This window comes from Peromyscus eremicus, chromosome 9 (genome assembly GCF_949786415.1).
Source record: "Peromyscus eremicus chromosome 9, PerEre_H2_v1, whole genome shotgun sequence".
NCBI classification, from domain to species: domain Eukaryota; kingdom Metazoa; phylum Chordata; class Mammalia; order Rodentia; family Cricetidae; genus Peromyscus; species Peromyscus eremicus.
In genome coordinates, this window is record NC_081425.1 from 86788918 (window position 1) to 86815858 (window position 26941).

At 41.1% G+C, this 26941-nt stretch overlaps 1 protein-coding gene and 1 non-coding gene across 2 annotated transcripts in view; both read right to left on the reverse strand.

Annotated features, from left to right (window-relative positions):
* The window catches only part of Erc2 (ELKS/RAB6-interacting/CAST family member 2), a 690578-nt gene that overhangs the window by 28800 nt on the left and 634837 nt on the right, over positions 1 to 26941 (reverse strand). Inside the window, exon 16 of the mRNA XM_059273131.1 lies at positions 1970 to 2117. Within this exon, the coding sequence (XP_059129114.1) occupies positions 1970 to 2117 (148 nt within the window). The remainder of the gene's footprint in view (positions 1 to 1969; positions 2118 to 26941) is intronic.
* LOC131920212 (U6atac minor spliceosomal RNA) lies at positions 17938 to 18057 on the reverse strand. The gene has a single exon (XR_009381560.1). It is a non-coding gene; the product is annotated as a U6atac minor spliceosomal RNA (small nuclear RNA).

The window sequence follows — 26941 nt, forward strand, 5'->3', positions numbered from 1 at the left end:
GGTAGAAGTGATATAAAAAAAAAAATGTACCTAAGAGATAGAAAGAAAAAACAATCCCCTGTGATTGGTAACACCACTCCTGCCCCCACCCGTGCTCGGCAGCCTGACCAAGCTATTTGACCCTGAAAGGTGGCCACCAAGTTTGAAACCACTGGGAAAAATAAAATAAATGAAATGATACTGCAAGTCACAAAATGATGCTATCTTCTGTGTGGTCCCAGACTTTATGGCCACCAAGTCCTAGGAACCTGCACAGGGGTGACAATCAAGATCAAAGTAGTTCTGTGCTCCCGCCCCCCACAGTGGGGTGTGTCTCCTTGGCAGCTGACTGACCTGAGACCTTTGGCTCATGTGTGCATCGTAGCTGGACCCGTGGTACTTGGCCGTAAAATCTGGGCTGTAGCCAGCATCACAAGTGCACGGTATATTTGAGCACGGGGGCTGTTTCCTAGGCCTATAAACCTGTAGGAGAAAGCTACAATGGTTAGGTGCAGGAGGGGAGGGTGCTAGGTGCTCGGGGAAGGAATTGGGGGAAAGCAAAGAAGGAGACTCATCTTGACTTACTAAGGCCAAGTGGTTGGAAAACCCAGTGTAGAAGATGCACAGCCCCAAACAAAGAGGTCAGATAGAAGCGGTCCCTGAACCCCGGGGGCCAGTGCTAGCGAGGCATGCCGCTCTGTGGAATGACCCCAATGTCTGGCAGCAACTGAGACCCTCCCTCTGCAAGGAGAAGGTGCCCAGGCAAGGCAGTGTTCTCTCTCTGTCTTTCAGCAAGGCGGTACTGTAAGAAATGGACTCAAGCTCACTGCCAAAGAATGCCTTTTCCTTCCCAAGGAGGGAAAGAGATGGCATTTTGCAGGATGAGGAGGCTTATTCCTAGGTACTGTGTTCAGCACAGTCCATCTTAGGAGGCAAAGAGTCAGTCCCAGGGTCCCAAGTTCATGTAGACACTCTACATGGTAACCATGTGCCATTTTGAGAGTTTCAGAGCCACAGGTTCTAGTTGAAATGGGGCAGCCACCTTACAAGGCCATATACCATTGAGCTGAGTCGGTTTTATAAAGTAAGGATCCGAATGAATATTTTTAACCATTTCTTTACCCAAGTCCTCATTATATACAGAAGTGGTTTCTCCACCCTCCACCCATGTTGGGGAGAGAACACAGGGCCAGTCTAGTTTTCTACCATTGAGCTACACCTTGGTCTGTTGCCAAGTTATATACAGAGCAGAAAGAACATCTATAGATTTCAGAGATGATGTTCCAGTATACTTCAGAAACATTATTTCTTCTTAAGCTGCTTCCAGAAATCCCTCCCCAAAGCAAAGAACTTTCTGTAAAAGTTAGGACTGTCCCCCCTTCCATTTTTCTAAGACAAGTACGGTGGCCTAGAGAGAAGGAAATAAAGGATAACGGGGCCAAAAAGGTGATTTTTAAATTAGAATGAATAATGGCAGACAGGTCTCTAAGCCTAGTCTAGTGGGACTAGAGTTGGGAGATGCTCCTTCGCTGAAAGATTCTGGAGGAAACAGCTGAAGAACAAAAGCTTGAAGTAGAGAGAGAAAGAAACCTCTGGAAATAGACGAAAGGGTTCTTCACAGAGCCCAGGACGTGAGTAAGGTTAGAGGGGAAGATAGTCCCCAGGGTTTAATTAGGCGTTCCTAAGATTTAATTAGAAGTGGAAGTCTACTGAAAGGAAGAGAGCTGAGAGCTACTTCTGGGAAGATGAGGCTAATATAAAAAAGGAAAGCAGTGCCAGTCGCAAACCACACAAGCCCAGCCGCATGCACATCAACAGAGAAGCGGTAACGTGGTGTTCTAGCAACAGTGCAGGCCGTTGGCTCCTACCTGGACGTAGCTGCTTCTGCCTGCAGAGTGGACATGGGAGAATGAAGAATAGCAAAACCCAGGGGAAGGAAGCACTGAGGCCCCAGACCCAGCAAGACACACCTGGCGTGCAGGATGCCCACCTGCTGCTTTAGCTGATGCACCAGCCGGTCTTTCTCCCGCTTCAGAGCCATGACTTCTTCCTGGGTCTTTTTCTTTTTGGAGGCAGACAATTCCAGCAAGGCAATGTTTGCATCTTTTTCACTGATGGCCGCAAGGAGTGCTTCCTGTCTGGTAAGATAAAGACGATTGTGATCCTTTTTGTAAGATGAAAAACAACAACAAAAAAAGTCCTCAAATGACTGGTGTTTGTAAACTGAGCCACAAACTACGACGTCTGTGGGGAAGAATTATAAACGGTACTTAAGATAAGGTACATTTTGCTCTCAGATGGATAAAGTAGCTGGGTCAGAATCACTAAGACTGGCTCATTGTGTTGTCTGAGAGAAGAGTTCTTTCAAAGGCTTCAAAGATACAGGTACAAATTAGAAATGGGAGGGGGTCAAGATAAGCATCTATTCCTAACACAATTCTATCAATCCATCAAACCATCCATCCATCTGCCAAGTTAAGGCTCTATGTCTCCAAGGCAACCCAACAGAACTAGGCAGCAAATTCCTTATCCCGTGGGAGTCTTCACATGACATTTTTCTTCTGATGTCAGGTAGAGATCTTTCTAAGGGTCTCCTTTCCATTTTTAGTTGACTTGGTGAATGGGGCCCTTGTTTACATTTCATAGGCCTCGTCTGTGTCACACAGCCCCTCTGCCTCTAGATTCCAGTCTGAATGTGTCTTCTGCAGAGAAGCCTGTTCAGTTACCAGCTCCCACGGTGTTGCCCCACCTGTCACCCTGTGTCCCAGTCTGGATTCTGTCACATCATACTGTTTAAGTTCCCCATAGTACCCTTCATCACTTGACAAGATAGTTCATGTTTATTACTTGTGATGCCCTATCAACTTGAGACCTCCTTAATCCTTGGGCTCAAGACATTGGTTCTGTTAATAGATATGTTCACTTTTTTTTTTTTTTTTTTTTTTTTTTTTGGTTTTTCGAGACAGGGTTTCTCTGTGTAGCTTTGCGCCTTTCCTGGGACTCACTTGGTAGTCCAGGATGGCCTCGAACTCACAGAGATCCGCCTGGCTCTGCCTCCCGAGTGCTGAGATTAAAGGCGTGCGCCACCACTGCCCGGCCTAATATGTTCACTTTTTAAAAGGTTTTTTTTTTGTTTTTGTTTTTGTTTTTTGTTTTTTTTTTTTTTTTTTTACAAACTTTAAAAACATCATTGGCCTTCTTCTTCCTCTTCAAAAATAAGAAATCTAGGGCCAGCAAGATGGCTCAGAAGTTAAAAGTACTTGGGTCACAAGCCTGACAACCTGAGTTCAGTTTCCTGCAACCCAGCTCTACAAAGTTGTCCTCTAACTTTCACATGTACACTGTGCCATACGTGCTACTCTCTCATCATGCATTCAAGGATGTGTGCAAGTGTGCACCCCATACTAATAATAAATAAATTCAAAATTAAATATTTCCCTCTGGATTTATTTATGACCACTGGCTATTTGGAAGTTTTAAGCTGTTTCCTCACATCTTTAGAGTCTATTTTTCAGGATGTACTTATTACAAATTGCAATTTGGGATAGTCTGGGACAATTTTTGACAAGCAAATGGCTTTATTTGGGTGTGTTTCATGGATTCCTTCTCTGTCCCTATGACCTGGGTTACTTATGAAACCTTCTAGCTACTTCAGAAGACCTCATAGCTCCAGGGAAGCCTCAATATTGGGAATTTTCATGCATATAAGTCCCAAGAATAAAACCTGGTCATGTTTCTGGGTTGCATTTTCTTATCTCTGTCATCAGAATTGTCCTCTTCTAGATATTTGGACAAGGTAGCCATTATTTGGATCTCTTATCGTGACCCCCCAACCCTGACACACACACCCCTTTCATGCCAAGGATATGTATGGGTCTTTCCGGCCTCCACTAATGCCTGGCGGTAACAGCTTCTCCCAGAGTGCATGCATAGAACATATCAGAAAATAGCTCCACTTTTCAAATAACAAACTGGTGTAGCTCAGACTACATGTAACAGCATCAATACCAAGTTTCACCAGATCATGTGTTGAGATGGCACCACCTGTTTTTACCCAGCTTCACCAGATAATGAGTTGAGAGAGCAGACCTGCTCAAAACCCTGCAGGTGCACATTCCTCTAAAATGCTGGGTTGAAGTCTGTGTGGACGTCACAGCAGGGACAGCCTATATGTTCAGGTTTATATCCAAGTTGCATTACTCATGGACTCTTCACAAATACATTTTTTAAGAATGGTGATTGAGAACTGCGAACATTTTTAAGCTTTTTTATTTTAAGTTTCTCCATATGTGGAGAAAAGCAGAAATACTTAATTTAAACCTCCCAATCAACTCCAACCTTAGTCATTCTCTCTAACAGGCCCAGATACAACACACAGGTCATGGCACCATTTTACTCTCACCCCTAAGCTGGCAGCAAAAAATTTTTTTTTCATGGGTGTTACTTAAAAGATCAATTTTAGGAAGCTTGTAAATTGCATTCTCTCCCTATGGATATTTCTTCATGGCTATACAAAGCCACTGAAAATGCTGATAAAATTCTTAGTGACATGTGAAAACATTTAAGTTTGCTGGGAAACTGTTCATCTGGAGGCTTGTGATTCCATACATTTTAGAAACAAAGGTATTATCCTTTTTCCTTTGATAAATCTTTCCAGAATATCTGCACAGCAGTGAGCCTGCAAGGACACAGGTGGTCTCTTTCTGGGTCAAAGGGCAGACATGCTTACTATGTTACATCATAGTGATGAGCAATGGGCAGACATGCCACTGCCTATTACAAAGTATTCAAGCTCTTTAAACTCAGAGCTGCTCTCCTGTAATACAAACAACTGCACGGACATGTTCACCTGGTCTCTGTAGGACCAGTTGCAAGTGGAATACATGCAAACACGCTACCGCTGATCTCTTGAGTTATAAGCAATAAAATATTTTATCTCTGGCACAGATGTCTCTTCTCATGTCTTGCACTCACGACAGAGGTGGGGCAGCCTGACACATGCCACTGGAGGTGGCTCAAACTCTCCATAGTTCTTGCACGAGTGTATATCCTCCAACAGGATTCCAAATGGCGAATGTGAGAGGCAGGGAGTTAGTTACCTGGACTAGTATTCAGCTTATTCCTTTCTACGTTATCCTTCCTCCCCGGAAAACATCATCAGAGTAAATGTTGAGTACTGTAAGTGAATCCTTGAACTCACCAAGAAACATCAGGTACAAGCTTCCAAAGCTGAGGAGATTTAAACATCTTCACCCAAGTTATTTATGTTCTGTCCATCATCCTCAGCCTTGATGTTTAGACAGGGGCACACAGTTTTCACATGTGCAAGTCTGGGACACACCAGGTTGACTCCCACTTGAAAAATGTCAAGACTCTCCTAACAAGGCTTTCTGTGTCTGCTTTTGTCCCCTCTGCCCATTTCCCTCTTCCAAAGTGTGATGTCGCACAGCTTTAGTAACAACCTCTAAATGTTACCATAACCCAAAGACTGATCATTCAAAACTTCCCCTTTCCCCATGAGTTGTAATTCAGGATTTTTCAGTGCTTAATACTTACTTTTCCTTTTCTAATACTGTTAAAAATCCCAATGATAATAATAATATCATTATGAATATAATATTATGAATTATGATGAATCACAAATAAAGTGATATTATTATCATTATTATTATATTGCCAGGAATTGAACCAGGACACTAAGTGTTCCTGATAAGCACTCTACCACTGAGCTACATACCTAGTCCCAATAAATTAATTTTTAATTATCACTTTAGTGCTAAAGAAAAATAAAAATTAGTTTCTAATTCTTTTTAGATGCTATCACCAAATACAACTCATAAAACAACTTTTGTAAAAGTACTTTTAAGGCCATTTACCAACATTAATATTTATAAAAAAGAATCCATTTGGTTCTTTGTATTTTTTATTTTGGTTGACCAAATTGTCTTACATATGTCTGCACTATACAATTATGAAACGCACAATAAAATTCATTTAATGAAGATCATATACACTTTGAAACCATCACTTAAATATTGGTCAGATATTAATATGATTTCCCCCTAAAATATATTGAGATTTATAGTAAATAACTGTATTCTTTAAAGCAGCAGCTATCAGAAGGTAACAAAAATGCATAAAGATATAAAAGTATGACGACATCACTCATCAGGACATTTGCCTCTGTCTTCATTTGAACAGCTCATTATGCCATGAAGGCTCTAGGTCAGCAGAACCATCGCACTGCATTTTATACAACGAGCTTCACAAAACGACCAGAGAAAATTTTCACAAACCTACAGTATTTTAAATCATTAGGAGCTAAATTCTGTGCAGTTATGAGTTTTCGTTATCTTTGCTTTAAAAACATTCTCTTTTTATAGTGATAATGAACATAATTTAGTAAAGATGTGCTTTATTTTGCCAGCCCTACATCATACATTTATATTTTTACAGTCCCTGAAGCCCACTTGCCCATACAGAGCCACAGAGCACCCACACTCAAGTACTTCACGGGAACACGTGACGGTTGGCTTGAGAGAATAGAGGGGGAAGCTTATGATAACTATTTCTGTGTTTTTCCCCATGTGGAGAATTTTGGTTCAGCCATTTGAAAACTTGAAAATAAAAATATTTGCAGTTATGAACCACCATTTAAAAAAATTTCAACATAGAAGACTACACATGACAAAACACTTGACTATAAGCACAAAGAAAAATTCTTCATTTTTTTAGTAAATATATCGCCTCCTGAATCCAAAGCAGGATTTACTCTGCTTCAGAAATTGATAGTCTCATCAACCAGAAATGTTGCTAGACCTTTTTTTTTGTTTTCCACTTTCAGCATTCAGGTTATCCTTTTCTCTTATTCACAGACAACATAAGAACTACATCTAAATACATCCTTAGTCATTTAGTATGGCTAAGTATATTCTGGAAGCTTGCAATGTTATCTTTAGAACACTGTTATATATTAGTATACAGTTACTGAGGTAATCTGTCTGTGCACCAAAATATAGCTTAAAATATGAAAAGGAAGCCCAAATATGCTAGCAAAGTAGATAAGATAATGCAAAGAGAAATAAATCGACGGGGTCTGCTGTGTGCCAAGCTGAGAGAGTGGAGCATAGACCGCATTTTATCAAAGTGCAGCCTAAACAAACGTCAAGGAGAATAACTTCTTTAACAAATATGGGCAACAAAGGAGGGGAAGAGGAGGAGTTCCGTGCCCCTTCATGCATTTAGTAGGGGTTAACAATGGATCCAAATATGCACAGGAACACACTTAATAACCCTAAACTGTCATTCACTTTGTAGGAGGTAGTCAAGACTTAGCTAATAAAACACTAGGGAAAAAATGGTTTTAGCCACCCTGAAAAACATCCTCCAGGGCCTAGTACAAAAGAGGGCTGAAAGCTACCTTCTGCCAGGATAAATGTCTCCTTTTGTGTGTCGTCCATGGCTAACCCTCACAAGGAGAGCTTCGGTATCGGCTGACAGTAATACGCAGCTATGACACTTATTACCGTCAATTTAAAAGGGCACATTGCAAACATTTCTGTTTCACTCCCTGCTGCTGTCATTCTGTTAATGATGATTTGAGCTTGCACAGGGGATCTAAAATTCATTTTAAGAGTTAAAAGTGAAGTAAGCCAATTAGGAGCTGTTATAAATTGGACTGGAGCAGAAGCATGAACACATTTTTTTTTTTTTCTTGTGGGCTCTTGTTTTAGTTAGCTGACCCATCCTTAGGAACACATTCAATTACAAAAGTAGATGCTTGAGAAAATGCATTCCATTAAGAAACGTTTGGATAATGACATATGAGGGTGGATCTACATTATGGATGGTGGTCAGCCTCGGGCAGTCATGCTCCAATCAGACTGTGGGAAAAAAAAATCCTCTCAATCAACTTTTCCCAGTTAATTGTTGTTTTCTTTCCCTTATGACCCTGAATCTTCAACCGTAAGTTCAGTAGGAGGTGACTTAAGACAGACGGTGACGAAAGATCTTGCTCAAAACAGCCTCTCTCTCACCCCTGGGTGAGTGCTGGGTGGAGGTTTGTTGCGATCGCTCCTGGAAAGGGTTGCTCATTTGCCTCTGTTTTAAAGGCACCTTTTAAAATGGCAACTGGAGGTAGAAGTGGTCTTTCATATTGATTCATATTCACCCTGCCTACAGACACCATGATGGGTAGTACTTGCACAAGGCCTTTGGCAGGAAAGTGAAGCAGCTCACTCAAGGTGTGATCCACAAGCTGAGATACATTTGAGTTTCATCAAAGACCAAGAAGAGAGCAGGTTCATCAAGGCCAAGCTCTGGCAGGCCAGGTTCTAGAGTGCAGTTTGCTCTGTCACTCACCTATACCCCACCTCAAAAAATTAGCTAATTCCAATTACCAAAGATTCAGTCTTTGAAGCTTCGTAGAACCCAACTGGAATTTCCTATCACAGGGGCCACAGGCTTGGGAAACTTCTTTGCTCTATACAGCAGCTTCCGCCTGAATTCTAGCTTAATATGTGACCAGGTGGGGGGTGGGGAGCTGGTTTACCTTGTGCTGGAAAAGCTAGCTCTCACATGGGGTCACCTGTGGCACTGAGATGGCAAGGGCTAGCACGCTTAGCCTTAAGGATGTGTAAGTGTTGGTGAATATGAAGCCAAATGATTTCCCTACGTGAACAAGGTTCAAGGCCAGAGGAAGTGGAATGTCAGGAGAAGAGCTACTACCCCACCCTAAATCATCCAGACAATGTCTTTCCCTTTGATTAAGTTGATAAAGAGGCAAAGTGTGGAAGAAGTGTGGGAGGGACTGTTGTCTAGTTAGACAGGGACCTAAGTCTTAGCCATGAGGTATGACTGATTACTCTGTGCTAGATCCCAAAGCAAGAAACCAGGCAGGGGGGCAGGGGAGGGCAGAGGAAGGCAGAGGAGGGCAGAAGAGGGGAGGGGAGGGCAGGGGAGGGAAGGGGAGGGCAGAGGAGGGCAGGGGATGGTAGAGGAGTTAAAGGCAAGGGAGGCAAGAGGGCTTTCTTTTGAGTACCTTAGCTTCTTAAGAAGAAGCTTACCCTCAGAAATAAAATGTCACTGGGGTCATTTAAAGAAGCTACCAATCCTTAGTGCCTGAGCTTTGCAATCAAACATTCCTGGATCTGCATGTCAACATTACTTACTGTTATAATGGGGCAATCATTTAATGTCTCTGAAACTTAGATTTCCTTGCAAATGAACCAAGAAGAATAACTATAAAAATTAAATGTGATAATGCACACAAAGACTTTTGCTCAGTTTCTGACTAGAACACGTGATATATGCTAGCAATTACTATTACAGAACACGGACACCACCAAATTTAGAAATTTGAAAGTTTTGCATTATTGTAGACCAGGCCCCTCTTTGTATTAAATATATCTAAACATGTAATGAGTCTTTTACTTTCAAGACAGTGTTTCAAAGAAACTTCTAAAATTGGTTTTTGTTAACTGAACATTTGACTTTCATGAGCTGACATCTGGTTCTCAAACAAACTTAAAGGAGAAAACAGATTTTGAGTGTGGAAAAGGGTCTGTGCACCACAGAAGAGTGGCATCCTACACAGCCAGGCCTGACTTGGTTAATAACTGTTCAATATCACTCCAGCCAAAAGGCCACACAGAAGTAGGAAAGATGTGATTTCATGCAGCATTCAAATTTGGGAAATGGAAATGTGTTCTGAACGGTAACCCTTTAGAAGTCAAGGTCAAGTACACAGTCTAACCAATGTCAAACAACTGCAAAACAACAAAAAAAATCCTCCCATTAAAAAATAAATCTTTGGAGGAGGCTAGAGAGATGACTCAGTGATTAAGAGTGCTGGCTGTTCTTCCAGAGGACTGGGGTTCAATTCCCAGCACCCACATGGCAGCTCACAACTGTCTATAACACCTGTTCCAGGGAATCCGGTACCCATCACACAGACATATATGCAGGTGAAACATCACTTTTAAAATTATTATTTTTTAAATCTTTACATTAATTGCTAAGTTTGGAAGGATGGAGGGTGAGTAGAATGGACGCCCATTGTCCACCTCATGGATATGGTTATACGTCAATGCTTGACCATTTCCATAATCTGTCTTCTGTAATGAGAAGGATTCTCTGTTGCCATTTACCTCCGGCAAAACCATTCTATGGAAAACATAACACCAGAGGCCTGGGAGGTTACTGATGACTGATAGTGAGAAATCATATGTATCTGGGCTTCCCTGTGGGCAAACTTTGCTTAGCGTCTATCTAAAAGAAATCTACTGTCTATGGTGATCAGTTACTGCCAAGAGATTTGTCCAGTGGTATTAAATTTTTGGTTGGTACTCAGCAATTGCCAGAGAATAAGTCACTGCTTTCAAGGTTTAGCCCACAGGGCACTTGTTCATTTGTTTCTTTTATTGGCAAGTGGGTATGTGTACGTACATATACATTTGTGTATGTATAAAATTGTCCAAAGATGATGTACTTTAATTTCCCTTATACTGTACATTTAGAACTACTCATTTATTAGTTAGTTTTTAGAGGAAGCAACAGAATGTACTCCTGTATCTTGAACTAGATATTTCCATTCTTTTTTCATTCAGATCTACTTTTGTTTTGTGTGTGTGTGTGTGTGTGTGTGTGTGTGTGTGTGTGTGTGTGTGTTTGTGTATGTGGATACTGTGTGTGGGGGTGCTGGTGGAAGCTGGGGTGGGGGTGTGTGGGGGATTCCCTGGAGCTGGAATTACAGGCAGTGTCAGCTACCAGATGTGGGTGCTAGGAGCTGAACTATGGTCCTCTGGAAGAGCAGGAAGTACTCTTAATTACTGAGCCATGTCTCCAGCCCTGAGAGTTCTCGTCTTAATGTGAATAGTGTGTATTACATAAAACCTCCTTTGTTTATGTTTACATGGACTCCATTATTACCACAAGCCAAATTATAATGGAAAACAAAAATAGATTGTCATTCTCCTGCTGTGAGAAGGACAGGTACATGGAAAGGGGGCACTGTAGAATTTCATTAGCATCTATGGCAAACAGTTAAGGTTCTGTGGGGAGGATCTTTGTAGATAGAATTATATAAAATTGAGTTTCCTGGAAGCAGTTCATTTAACACACTTTTGGTTCACGAGAGGGAAAAGGCAGATGTAAACATGGGGAAAGAAACGATGTGTCACATCTGTGTGTCTCAGGAGTGATGGCGTTGGTCAGGAAAAATGAGGCTGCAGGGAGGGGTAGGAAGACATAAGCACTACCAGGAAGGAGGCTGAAAGACAGGCCATCTGACTGAAAGCCCTCCTCTCTTGCCGTGCACACAATGAATTGACTGACAGTTTAGGACAACCTTTTCTCTGGGAAGTAGATGCTTTGAAGGCATCCTTGTGAAAGGTGCGATCATTCACATGCTGTCTCTGTTACCTTGACAAGTCTGAATTTTAGGTCTGCCATCTCGTGGCCACTGCCATAAATACTGTCATTTCCTGTTCCTGTCAGCCCTGTTCCACCCAAGTAGCTTCAAGTCTAAAGTTTATGCTATTAAAAAATACCAAAAGGTACTTAATTTGTAAAAAGAAAAGGACATTGCCATAGGAGAGATTCACTTTGAATTCTATTTGTTTCTGCCAAGATTTCTTCTTTTGATAAAAATATAGATTCAAAAGATCACTTATCAATTACCAATTTATTGATATCAGATTGGGCCTGCTGAGAAATCAAAGATAATAAACTTCAGTTGTCTGGTTTTTTTTAAAAATGCTTTTATTGACTATTTTAGAAGGAAGTTACTTACTAGACACAAAGTTGTTCAACATTTATGTACTTGCCATGGAGTTGGTAATGAACATCCATAATAAAACTGATTATAAATCCTATACAAGAATAGCAAGGGGTGGGCTTGGCTGAAAATTAGCTATGGGCCAAATGACTGCAATTACACACATACACTCGAGCACTGTGAGAAAAAGAAGCAAGGCTGTGTTTATCATCGCTCGGAACAAACTGGAGGAACTGCTAAGACGCCATCAGAAAACAAGATGTCCATCCAATGCCCACTCACTCCCATCTGCTGTGTGCGGCAACAGGAGAGAAAATGAAAGCACAGGATGGTTTTCTGGTGAGATTTTGGCAACATAGTGTGGCCTGAATCTAAACAGTGGAACAGGAGTTTATTCGACGGCTGCGAATGGATTTCTGAGTCCAAATTCCAAAGGCACTGACTTGTGCCATGTACCTTAAGTCTTGAGATGCTAAGCAACTGATAAAGAGACATCAGTGACAAAGAGCTGCAAAGGTCAGCCAGCCAACCCAGAAATAAGAGCAAGTTCTATCTGTTAGTTACCTGCAACTTCTAGATTCACGACTACTCTCTAAGGGACACTACCAGAGAGCTCTGTGTCAATGAGCAAGGGAATCTCAAACCAGAACCCAACACAGAATGAGAATCTGGTAAATTACCTGAATGTTCCACATCTGGAAAGAATCGGGAGGAGGCAGCCCAAAGCACAGTATAGAAAGCCGTCTCAGATTCACAGTATGGGTGGCCCTGTGGCTATGGAGGTGAAGTTTCCATCCTGGGAGGCGTGAGCACTGCAAGTGGGAACACTCCTGATGTGAAATTCTAAAGTCTGATCTGGATTGAACACCCTCTTCTGGGGTGGCTCTTTCCTGATCATATGAGCATAACTAACCAGACGGATGACCAGAGTCAGGGGCTTTGATTCCTTCAATTCATTCAGTGTATATTCACCAAGGGCTCCTGGGTACCAGGTCCTGAAATAATGTGTAAATGGGAGAGATACCATCCCTGCTTCAATGGAATTCATTGTGTTGCCAACCTCAGAGACCCTCCACACCGTCCTGAGGCAGCTGTGACGGCAGAAAATACCCAGAACAGCCTTTTCTTATGAAGAACAGAAGCAGGCTGTCACAGATCAGATACCTGTGCATCCTACTTACTAATGCCCTGGCTGTGCATAAGAACCCGCATGGCATTCCACTAACAGGTGTTGTAGGCTGGAGTAAGCCACAGCAACGTCCCCTTAACGAGCCCTATTGTCTGTATTCTGATATCTAGCGCACAGCAGACTCAAAAACAGGCAGAAAACTTAGCCTCATATCTGTAACTGGTAGGCTGAGCGATAGGAAGCCTTTTTTCTTTTTTCAGGGGTAAGGGGTTGAGACAGGGTCTCTACAGAGTCCTGACTGTCCTAGAACTCACTATGTAGACCAGGCTGGCCTCAAACTCACAGAGATCTGACTGCCTCTGCTTCTTGAGCACTGGGATAAAAGGTGTGTGCCACCATGCCCGGGCAGGAAGTTCACTTTTTTTTATGAATTAGAAATAGGTGAATATTGACAATTTCATGTTTCAATCTAATATCTTCCAAAAATAAAAGGAGTATTATAGGCCTCTTTGCTTGTTTAGCTGTTTATACCACATGCCAACAGATTTAAAAAGCTGAGACAATTCACCTTCCGCCCCTAGAGGCAATTAACTTAGTGTTCAGTAGAGCCTGTTACACAAATTGGAGGAGTAGGGAGGGGACTAGGAGCCCACAGAAGTGACGAACTCGGCCCATTATAGAAGGCCCTAGACCTGGAAAACCACTTAGTGAGAAAACATCCTGGCGACCAGACTCCAACCTGACACTGATTCCCATTCCCTGTGATGCTGATCTGTTTACTGATTGCTTTGAGACCAAATCATCCATCTCCCTGGACAGCCCTAAGGCTGCCCAGCTTATGAGCAGGGCCTCTGCTTAGATCTGAACTTCAAGTCACAAGACATAAGGCAGGAGGCAAAGAAGAATCAGACTGCACACTTTTAAGTGGTCTTTCCAAAGTCCCCCTGAAGAAAGGCCCAATAAGAATACAGCCTTAAAGATGAGTGCATGTCCTGTAGGCATGCACTCATCTTTAAGGCTGTGTTCTTATTGGCCTTAGCGTCACAAAAGGACAATCTAATATTGTCAATCAATATCCTACTGTCTTCCACATTCAGAAACAATTTGCTAATCACAGAATACCATTCGTACGCTAGGAGACATAAGCAATGGATGAGGCTGACAAATATTCTAGCAAGTAAAAATGAAAGAATGTGAAAACGAAAGTAATAAAAATAGACAAATAATGGTGGTGGTTTTTTTTTTCTCTGTTAGGGTAGAGGCTAAGCAGTCACTGATAATTCTCATTGTGGTTACTGTACAAACAGGCAAGACACAACAAAGCACACTGATTTAGTCCTTTCAAGCTAGCCTTTAACAGATTTGCACTGTCATGGTAAAGGTAAATGGTGAGGCTGTGGGGACTGAATGGAATCCTCAAGATCTTATTGCTTTTTAAAGGAACTGGAATTTGAATCCAGGTCTGACTCAGAGTCTGAACGCCCGGACTGTTCTCCAAATGCTTGGGTGTAGTAAGAAAGAAATGTCCCTTTGGTCTCGGAGGGCAGAACAGGCTTTGCAGAGGACGACAATGATGCCTGAAGTGTGAAGGCAGGAAGGACCGGAAGGACTGCAGAGGAAAAGGGAGCTAGGGGGACTTCCAGAAGCTTTGTCTGAGGACCAGCTAAGGGGAATCTAACATTCAAATCGTGTCTCTCCTGTTTATTTACATATTTTTAAGATGCATCGCTTTCAGGGAGTTAGAAAATCAGCAAAGGAAAAGTGTGGTCAAACTAAGTTATGTAGAAGTGTCAACTCAAAGACTGGTGATTAAACATACACACACACGTGTGTGCGCACACACACAAGTAATAGGCATTGGGAGTAAGACTGCTAACATCTTTTCTGGAGAGGAAAAACCTTCTGTTCTGAAGTTTTGCAATTGTTTTTCCTCCTTTTTGTTACTAATATGCTCTTTTCTTAAGTGGTGTTAATGATAGTTAATATTTAATTTAATAGCATAATTATATTGTCAAACATGTTGTTTTCAAAAACACTATTCCGTATATTGGTCCACAATATTCAAAGTCTAGAACCCACTCATTCCATTGTTGAATAGCACTATAATTAGGATGTATCTGAGAAAACGTGCTTGGTCCTTCTCTATCCTGCGCAGATGAAGGCCCACGTTTCTCTTCAAAAACCGTTTGGCATTTACTGAAATATTGCTGAGAATGTCAAGTTGGCTGACTTAAAAATGGTTTTGACTTAATGATTATTCCTATGATAATGGCTGTTTCCAGATATGATATCTTTAGGATAGAGGTAGACTACCTCTTGATTCCACCAATAGCCTATATTAAGCTTGAGCATCAGGTCCCCTCTGGGTCTCTCAGTAATCAGAGAAGGAAGGACAAGCTAAGCTGGTTAATGTCAACCGTTTGGGAAACTAAACCTGAAGACGGTTGGAAGGTCCAGTGTGAAATACAATGGCTGTTTCAGACTTCATTCTTCCTTTCAGAAGAATTGGGCTCTTAACACAATGCAATATGTAAATTGCTGGAACTTGTGAACGAGGGAAGGATTGGTGCCACGGAAGACTCAGAACACAGCTGTCACCTTCTTACCTCTCCGCTGGAATGAGTTCTTGGGACACCTTTCCAAGAGGACCCTAGGATTTCAACCAGCTCTCAAGGATGCAGTCATAGATAGGTAAGAAGAAAGTCAGCCATGTTAGCTGCTGAGCATTACTCAACACTGTTGAGTGGCTGCCCCATCCTATCTCTGAAGGTTTTTCTCTAGCAACAGAAGGTCATCTTGAACAAGCCCAAGAGAGAAAATTCTAGCAAATGACACACTGTGTAACTCAACATATGTTTTCATTCATTTCTTGGGAACGAAGCTGGAACTGATTCTCACTAGCTTAGCAATCAAGGTAAGAATTAGAAGGGCACTTGGAGAGATCAAGGCTGAGAGCTGGTGAATGAGCATTAGGAAGGAGGTAATAAAGAAAGTTACTCCAGTAGCAGAAAAATCATAAACCATCCTTGGAAAGCCCTACATTTATATAATAACTTTGTTACAACCTCCAGGTTTAATGGAAAAGAAGTGATATTTGACTTTTCTGAAAAACAAAAAACCTAGTTTATCAAATACAGGTCAAATTAGATATGGCCTGGTATTCCCTTTATTGGGAACACACTAGGAATAATAGTCACACCAAAAGGGAATGGAATATCTATGAGCTGGAGACCATACTAGTGATTTACCCTAGTGATCCTATTACCCATAGGGTCTATTTCTCTGTTGTGCTGGAACTGGCTGTTACCAGCTAGTGAGAACCTTCCTTCCCGTTCCAGAGGAAGAGCTGTCCGTGGCTATAGTAGTTACATTTCTATTACAGAATTGGAGATCACTACCAAGCAGAGCTTGTTTCTCCACTGATTTGATTCACATAAGCTGATTGGTCCTTTCCAAGTTAGCTGAACAGTGTTGCCCAGAATTCTGAACACCTGTAGTTCCTGCAATAGGAGTCTCATAGCCAAAATATATCAGCTCTAGGTGCTGAGCGCTCTGATTGTATTAGCTCATTCAATCTGCATAGGAACCCACTGAGGAAGGCATTATTTTTGTCCCATTTGACAAATAAGAAAAAATAAAATAAAACAGAGAAGTGTGTCAACTTAGCCAAGTTAAAAATGTCTAAATTGCGAAGGAGCAATTTGAGCCTATACAGTCTGGAGTTATTTTTCTTAAGACTTTTAAAATATTTTAAGTATGTGTCCTTGGATGCAGGGGCCCTCAGAGGTCAGAAGATGGAGTTGGATGTTCTAGAGCTGGAGTTACAGGCCATTGTAAGTTACCTAATGCTGATTCTGGGAACTAAACTTGGGTCCTCTGCCATGTCAATACAGGCTCTTACCTGCTCAGCCATTTTTCCAACCCAGTCTGAAGTTTTCTAAGTCCTTGAAATAAAACAAGTAAGCTGTAGTTGCTTTGAGTTGTGATACCCCTTCCTCAACACAGGAAAAACACAACATGTTCATGTCAAACCCAGAACAGAATTGGCTAGATCTCAACAGGAGGCTTATCCCTCAGTCACAATGCTACTGTCATTGGAGAGAGCCCATCACAGCTCTATACTGGAACATGGATGATTATTACTTGGGTTTCCCAGGGAATCAAGCCAATACAAAAGCTTCTAGTCAGATTTCTTGAAAATAGTGGTAAAACTGTGATAAGACCCAGCAGGCACAGCCTACCATAAATCATTCCCAAATGGACCATGATGTCTCAATCCCAATGAGAAGACAGAAAGAAATCTGAACCTCCAATCTACTCTCTCGTTAGTATGAAGGAAAAGGCATCTAAAAAGTAGAACACAGAGGTTCAATAAAATGTCACCCGAATTAGATGTGTAGGTTGGACTAGTCCCTTGATTTTAGACAACCTAGCTGTTAGGTCTATACAATTACAAATGCTATCTAATACCAAGTCTACTGATAAGGTCACATGAGATGGCATCTGTGTAAGTGCAGGATCCTAGAACAATTCACTGACATTACTCTCTGTATCCATGCCTACAAACCCATGTCTTCTAAAATCCAAGTAGGAATACCGTATGTATATGATTAATCTCAAATAGTGTCCGGTATATGATTAATCTCAAATAGTGTTGGGTATAAACAAGCTTTGTGGCAGACACAGCTTCTACCATTTAAACTAAACTTACCAAGCCAATGATGAATCAACAGATCAAATGGTTGATAAAAATTCCAACTAGCAATCTATGGAACAAAAAACAATGGATATTTCCAAATAGATTTAAAGTATGATCAACTGGGTCCACACCTCAAGATGTCTCATGATGCAAATGCAAGTATTCCAAGACATGGGGGAAAACACAAGATCCAAACCACTTCAGGTCCCACACTTTTTGGATAAAGGATACCCAACTTGTACTCACCCTCTTATAGGGTATTATATGAGAGAGAGGAGATAAATCAGTTAGCACGGTAAGTTTCACTTATAGCAAACACTTGTTTCCTGTTATAAATGTAAATTTAATGATTCTAACCATCGTTAGATGCCACCAAGCAGGAGGCATTGCCTTAACACACGCGTGTTGTGAGGCCCACGGGCCTCTCCCTCCCTGTCAAGGGAAGCACTAACCTTGTCTCTTTTCATACAACACTATACCCATTATTAGTGTAGTTCATAAATTCATTAGCCAAAGGATGGATGTATTGAAATCACCAACCTTTAGAAACCAGGAGGAAAAAAAATTACCTTAAAGAGGGGTCAGATTATTTTTTAATAACAGTATTCTTAAATTATTCTCCTCTACAAGTTGATTCATCCCCAGTGTTGGCAACAGCATCAAAATTTCACCTCCATATACAAAGCAAATGCCAGCAAAAGAAGGAAAATCAACTTGTCTGATGAATGGGGCGGGGGAGGGGGGAGGAACTGCTTCATACAACTGGTGGGATGCCCAGGACAGTGTTTCCAGTCAAAACTTGGACCTCCTCTCTTCATTTCTGAGCAGGACTCTTTTGAATGCTTAAGCCTATTCTTCAAATGAATCATCACAGCCAAAATCTACATTCTGGAAAGGGTGGAAGAAGTGGCAAAATGTTACCAAGAATATGAGGTTAATTTGCTTTAGAGAAAAAAAATACACATGGATATAATATTTACTCATTTTTACCTAAGGACTTTTAAAATCTCTCAACAAAACAGAAAAACTATCAACAGTGGATGTAGGTGTCTAATGTCTCTCTGTTCTGTTAAAGAAATCTGAAATTCTTCAGCCTTTCTATCATAAACAACACAATTTGATCTGGGACCATTCTCAGCTCAAATGAAAATAATTTGGGCTATATATTAAAGAGTACTAATTAAGTGCCTATAACAGCAAAGTAACTATTGTAATGTGACAGCCGTGGTCTTCAGATCATTCCCTTTTTAGACAAAGGTGGGAAGGTGGCAGGTGACACTTCAGTTTTCCTGATATGAAGACAAAAATTAATCTCACATTCATTCTTTTTAAATGACTTACAAACAAGATACTCACCGTTCTATTGATTAGTTATTCCTTTCTCATCTTAGCCCTTTGCTCCAAGATCTGTCTACACCTCATTTATTTATTTCCCCATGAAGACTGCTTATAACTCCCTTACTCCAAGTTTGAAATACTGCCCTGTCTGTGAATATAGAAGCCTAGAAGTCGTCTCAGTAATTGGTGCTTTTAGCTGCCCACTTAATCTTGCTTAAATTGCCAGCGTGCACGAAGGGGAATGATGGAGAGGCCCAGGTTAAGAAACCACCCGATTGCAAACACAGGGGATGAGGTTCATAAAGAACCCCGATGATGTTCCAAATCATGGGAATGAACAAGTCACAGATGAAGAGCACTCACTAGCTGGAAGCAAGGTGACAGCCAGCTGTGGTAGTTAAGACATTATTGCTTCTGTAAAGGCTGAACTCAAGTACAAAGTAGACATGTAATCTCCAACTCCCCAAACACCCCAATTTGGCCACTAAAGATGCTGTTTTACATTTCCAAACATTTTCCCCTGTCACTACTTTTTATACTTCAGTTCTCAGGTTGTAAGTATTTGTTACTTGCAAAGCAGCCCCCTTTGAACACTGAATCATGGAGGCATTTGTAACTAACTGCCAAGGGGGCCTGCCAAACAAAAACTCCCTGCTGGTGACATGACCACCTAGTGACCTCTAAAAATGTTGTAACAATGTGAAAAATAGCTCCCTCTTGTAGGAAACAGCAATTTTTTAAATTAAACGTACATCGAATGTTCACTTATATACAGATAAATGGTGTTCAGAGTCACCTTCTCTGTTTCCAATTTCAATCTTTTGAAACCCAGCCCAAACCTAAATAAATAAACGTTGATACTAAGAAGAAACTAAGAACTCAAGAGCCTTGCGAATTTCGCAAACAGCTTTTTTCCATTTTCGAAAATCTAAACTCCGGGCCAGACAGAGAACAGGTAATGAGAAAGAACAGGCTTGGCAGTCCCTCTGTGGGTCTAAGCTGAAAAACACGTCAGGCAGCAGTAAGTGGCTTTAATTTGGCAGGCTTAATGTCTTTAAAAGTTTGCAGCCTGCTTGAGAAAAAAATTTAAAAACAGTTATAACATTTACAAATTGAAATACAAACACTAAGCTAAAAAGCCACCCTGGTGACATCTCATCACCCTGTGACTTTTAAATATCGTCTTCTATTGCACCTTCCTCTGCACCCCCACGACAGGACACAGTCATGATTATTAATGTGGGCAGTGGGAGGCCACCTGACGCTTCGGCATTCTCGGTGACTAACACTGGTACATTCAGTTTATGCCAGTGAAATCAAGACATCCAAGACTAGTCTTCCTTTAAAAAGTGAGATGTGTGCCCATTGAGACAGGGGAAACGGGAAACTGCATATGACGGTGAGTAATTTCCAAGGCACTGGGGTGCTGTCTTCCCAATTAGTTTATCTCTCTAAGCTCCAAAATTAGAAGTCTCAGAGCAACAGAGGTATGGCATGTCAAGGCTGTTTGACGATCATTGGTCTGTAGTTCACTCTGATGTCTTTGGATGAATTATTTGCAAACACTTGCCCAGGCCATAAAAATTCAAATTGCTTCTGAAACAATGTGACATCAGCCACTGTTTGATTTTAAGCACCTAAGATGCCCTGCCTCCCCTCCCCTTACCAAAGCAAGGCAAACACCCTAGAGTTCCCTCCCTCAAAGAGAAAGAAAGGGAATTTATGTTCCTCTAACTCTGATTTTAAAAATAATAAGATGAAAAAACCATATGCTTACATTAAAACATGCTCATCCTTTTCAAATTGTAGCTTTAAAACTTCCTTTATTAATCAGTTAACTCACCAAGTTCAATCTGCTTCAGGCAAACCTGCCACACACTGCACTAAAAAACGATTCCCCTTGGCACTAAAGTGTGAGGTAGTACTCCGAAAAGAATAGCAAATCACGCATGCTCACATGTAGGCATGAGAAATTACTACCAATTCACCGCCTTATTTTGTGACATAGTACCCAACCTTGAATTAGCCATTTTTAACGTGTGTTTTCTTCCAGGATGAGGGGATTGCCACATTACGGGGCATACTGCAATGTTGGATTGTTTTAGGGCATATGAGAAGTAACTGAAGACCTACCCTATAGAAGAGTCTATCTCAGTATTTGAAATGGGGAAGTTCTCACTGATAGTCTAATTTGATCAGTAATAAAATCTAAATGTATGTTTTAAAAAATCCAGGAGATGAAATTATGATAATAAACCCATTTAATCCCAGTGTCTTAGTGTCTCACCTCACAGCAAAGACACTGTCCTAAGACTCAATTAATGTCAAAGTGCTGTGTTTTCCTCTTTCTGAGTTGAACCTAGTAATACTTATCTCACAGGATTGATGTAGGGAATCAGTGAGAAATTGTACATGACAAGCTTCACATGGTGCCTGGTACATGGTCAGTGGTCAGTGATGAAAGAATGAGAAACAGAAGAAACTAAAAATCTACAAATATTGTTCCTTTTGGGATTCTGATAGTTTACACTTACAGAAACTATTTGTCAAATAGGCCGACAGTTTAGGAAATGTAATCACCACTCTTAAGACTGACTGTGTGTCTGCCCTTTCAGATCTTTAAAACTCTATTTAATGTGAGGGTCAAGTAAGAGTTCTCTTTTGTAAGCGACAGCTCAAATGAGGATAAAAACCCATAAATATATTTGGCTAAATATTCATATATATATATATATATATATATATATATATATATATATATAGTGCAAATGTTCATTCATATATATTTTTGAATTCCAATTTTCCATATTCTAAAGGGCACCTGTTCTTGTCTGCCTAGAACTGTACCTCACATGTTAGATGGAAGTAACTGCTAGCAATATTTTGAGCTTCTTAGAAATCCAGTATTTCCCTGCAAGTCTCTGAACTGTGCCAAGCGGTACTGATCCTCTGGTATTCTCCAAAATGTAGCATGACTTGTTCTAAAACCATGAGGAAGAGAATTAACTCAGGTTTTACTAAAATTTCTTCAGTAAAAACTGTATCATACTAAACATAATAATCAGAAGGATGAGTTGAGGGATGAGCATCCATGGATGAGGTGGTTGAGAACCCTGAAAATAGGAGGAGTGGAAACATGTAAAGTAGATTCCATAACCAGAAAAGGTTCACTCTGCATCCACCTCTCTCATCACCAGGATGATCATGTGCTTCTGGAAGCTCAACATCCTTGGGACCACTTCTTGGGTATTGTGAAATGTAAGGAGGAAGAAGTCCTCCTAACCTCAGAGCTCTGGTGGCCCTGTATGGCCTTATTGATCTTGGCCTTTTCAAATCCCTATTTTATTTTTTATTTTATTTTTTGGTTTTTCGAGACAGGGTTTCTCTGTGTAGCTTTGCGCCTTCCTGGATCTTGCTCTATAGTGCAGGCTGGCCTCGAACTCACAGAGATCTGCCTGCCTCTGCCTCCCGAGTGCTGGGATTAAAGGCGTGTGCCACCACTGCCCGCCTTCAAATCCCTATTTTTATCTTATAACTTTCCAAGTCAAAATCTGGTTTCCTAGGACACGTTTAGTTTGCATTCAGACAAGGTATGTCAGGTCTGCAGCCAAAACAAATGAGCCATTTAAGCTCAAGAATTATATACAGGGACCTTTATAAAGGGAAAACAACTCCCTTGGGGGGGAAGAAAAGTACAAACTGTATAATGTTTTCAAAGAAGATTATTGTGATTTTGCAAGAAGATCAGCGAAGAATGGACCAAATGTCATCTCCAGTAAGTTCTCCACTAACAAATGAGACTTAAGCATATTAAAATAGTTGAAGAAATCAAAAACATGTAGATTATTAAGGTGAGCACTAACCATCAATTTCTACCAAATAAGATGTTTCTTTTCCCCCAAGTTCTTTTGAGTTAGACTCTGATGAATGTTTTGATAATTTTGTTGTGGAATTTCAATTTGGACCAACTTAGACTCCCCAACAATTAAGCCACACAGCAAAAGCAACTGGTTTACAACACTGACAACTGCCTCAGTTTACCTATCTGTGTAATGCCTCCTTTCCTAGGGACCCAACAGAACATAAATCAAAGCATACTGTGCACAATGCTCTAGAAGAGATGTGAGCCCAGAGCTAATGTCCTTCTGTGCCTCTGATGCTTGTCCCTATGCAGGACAACCTTACTACACATTTGCAGCAGAACAAGGATAGGTCCTACCACAGTTCTGAAATCAGGCAGGCTTCAAGTCCTGCACAGGAAAAAGGGGTTGCCATCGTCCCCCCGAACCCCCGCCACTTGCTCCAGGAGTAGACCAGCTGGGACATTGTAAGTCTCTTTCATTTAAAAACAAAGATTAAGGTAAAATATGACAAATATGGTAGCTTCTATTCTCCATACAAAAGACTAAACAACAACAAAACAGTAACATTAAAATTTCCTAAAGTATGGAGGAGACTGTTTTTTTCTTAGCTTGTAACATAATCAAGACAGAAAAGTGAGGTTTGGAAAAAATCTAGTCTACTAGTGAATCTAGTAATTTCACAGCTGCACATTCCTGAAGTTTATGTTTTTAATTATCTGAACGACTGGCACTTTTTTAAGTTTTACAGTTGATTCTGAGGAGCAGTGCACTTAAATTTACACGAAGTCTATTTTTACTCTTAGCAAAAAATAGTAATTAAGACATGTTTTGGCTTTAATGAGGTCTTCGTTCTCCTTCTGAAGTTGTAGCATGCTGGTTGAAACTTCTTTCAAAATAAACTTTAGCAGAGTGACTTTTTAGAATATAATCTTTGCCATCAAGGCTTAGCCTTTGACCAGCACCCTTCCGTGACAGGAACCCCACACCAAACAGTAGTCCAGGGTCAAGATTATCACATGAAAACAGAGCACAGGTTCAACCCCATCTGCTAATAGGAGCACAAGGCAAATCTCAGCCCTGACACAGGAACAAGCTGACACGGGAGAGCCATAGCATCCTAGGTAAATTAATGTGCTTCCTACTGCCCAGGGTCAAGGAGCAGGCTGGGCTCTCCAGAAACACATTGCGAAGCTGTTTTATCTTCTCACCACCATCCGTTTATTGTCCATAAGGAAACAAGGCTCTCACTGAGGCTGTGGAAATTTGATTAGGGGCACTTTATAGACCTGACTCAGTGTTCTTAATGAGAGTTACATTGATCAACTTGATATCTCCTGGACAGAGGAATGGAAATACTCTTTGACTTTAGTTCCGAAACCTGAAAACAGGATAAGCAAGTGTTGGATAGCCCAGTGGCTACATAACCAGACACACGCCTACGAAAGTTTTTTCATACACACTTTGGAAAGAAAGGTAGATGAAATATGATGGTTGACCATGACTAGACCATAATGGTAAACAGTTGGGAGAATGCCCTGAGAACATCACTATTAAAGGTGCATTTACGATCGAATTCAGCTGTCTCCAGGCTGTCCTGTGTGGTTTATATGGAAGTAGTAGGGCACACACAAGTAAATACTGTAAAAATAAATCTCAGATAAATAATGCTATAATTATGCATACAAAGCGAGTTAATCAAAGAATGGACCACAGAACATGGTAGTGATTTAGGAGTACCAGGATTTAGTTCTGGAATAAGAGTGCCTAAAGAGTGTGAATTAAACCACACAAAACACACAGGACAGCCTGGCCAACACTGGCTGAGAAGGCAGGGAGAGAGACTAAAGGGTTATCCCTGGCTCACTGTGTGGAGCAGAGCCTGTGCCAACTTGAGGAGAGATGCTTTAGGAACAGATGAGCTAGGACATTGATGCCGATAGCACCAACATCAGTGGCTGCTACTGTCACTGTCCTTACATGCTGTCCCCTCCACTACCTCTGTTAGCAATATACACAGTTGTCAACTAACAATCTCCATAAAGAACCAAGCAATTGAACATCAGGATTTATAAAAAGAGATGCCAGATTCAGGCATCTAGTTAAATGTGATTTGCAGATAGACAGTGGAAACTAAGGTTTTTAGCAGAAATACGCCCACTTAACCACTGAGATACCTAAACGGCAAATCTATTCATTGTACAGCCGAGTTTTGTTTTATCTTAGGCTTCTTATGGCAGCAACTTTTATGGTCCTTGGGTCTCTGTTGCAACCACATACAGTTGTAGCGTGAAAGCAGCCATGACATACGGGAACTAATGGGGTGGTTATGCTCTGATCAACCTTCACGTACAGAAGAAGAGGGCAGAGGGTGGTAAAAGTCAGCCCATGGGCCATACAGAAATCTAAAGCTGAGTCTGCCCTGAATGAAACACACTAAGATTTCACAGAAGGAGGAACAACTTCAAATATGTTGGATAGCACATTTTATGCCACTAATATAAACAGAATAAGCCTTTGCTATTGCCTGTACACTATTTTTGAGTTTTCATAGTTACTTATTTGTCTCAGAAAATGCTTTTTACATCATAATGGGCTGATACTACTGCCATTGAGGGAAAAAACCAACATTTCACAGGCATGTACATTCCTACAACATTGTACCTACAACAGACATGCATGTAAATGAGACCCTGTTCCTACCTTCAGGGTTCTTACAATGGATTATGAGGGTCCATTAAAAACAGCATGTGGGGGCTGGAAAGATGGCTCAATTGGTAAAGAGACTGTCACACAAATACTAGCACCTGAGTTCAAGCCTTTCATTTATCTAAAAAGCCAAGCATGCTGGCATATAGCTGTAATTGCTAGGACTGAAGACAGGCAGGTCTCTAGGGCTCACTGGCCAGCCAGCCTAGCCTACTTGCTAGGCTAGGCCAGGGAGAGACTCTATCTTAAAGAACAAGGCTGATGACATATAATGAAGCACAACTCCTACGGTTGGGCTCTGGCTTTCACAGGCATGCACATATGAACACGTGCAGACCCATGCTTGCTCAATCACACCGTACATGTGTTGTGTATAGCACACATACATTTATTATATGTATACACATCCATGGTAACCAACATTTTAAACTAGCTTAGCCAAGTAAATCCATGGTCAAGACTGATTTAGAAAAACACTAAAGGAGTTCAAAGTCATTTAGCTTATAGTTGATAAGGCTTTTAGATCAATCTTGATGATAGGTGGTATGAACTTAGGAGTTCACCCACAACAGATGATATGGACTTAGGATTTAACCCACAACAAAGAGAAGCAAGAAGACATGGGTAAACATTTAAAGGACTAAGAGAGAAGAGACCCAGGTAAGTCACACAGTTTTCAGGGTGTGTGAATTACCTAACATAGCTGAAGATGGAGGACGCAGAGTCCATGTCCATTCAACTCAATGGCTCTCTACTGAGGACACACGGAACAGGTCCTCTAGAGCCTGGCCACATTACGATTACAGTCTTACTGGGAAGGCAAAGGTAAATGTGTAATCAAGAAGACAATCAAGGAAGGGCTTCTAAGAAAGCAGCATTATCTGAGATGTGAGCAATGTTTATGATTTAACTAGAAGAAGGCGTGGGAGGCAGATGGGAAATATGGGCAAATACCCAAGCAAAGAAAGAACTTGGTGTGGAAAAGGAATAGTGAGAAATTCACTGTGGTTAGAAAGTGGGAGTAATGGAGAAAGGTAAGGTATCCAAGGGACCCTGAAGAGAGAATAAATTGAGACACTGTCCCAGTAAGTAGGTGCACAGTGATTTTAGAGAGGTGGGACACGGTTTAACTCTAGTCTCTGAGATGCTGCTTTCATCCAATTCTCCAAAGCCTTCAAGATCCATCTCAGAGGAGACCAGGGAAAGAATTCCTGCTGTGTAGGAGATTACATCAGCAAGATGACATGTGTGCTATGGTTCAGAGGAATTCTGCCACCTACCAACCGGGTGGCTTCAGGCTTTGGGTCTGCCATCTATAAAGGGTGATAGTCTCATTGTCCCTGCAGAGCTTCTGTGGAGGTGGTGAGGATGAAAATCAAGGATAACTGGGTAGCACATAGGATGTATTTCATAAATAGTACAGACATAGACTTCTGACTTCTTTACATCAT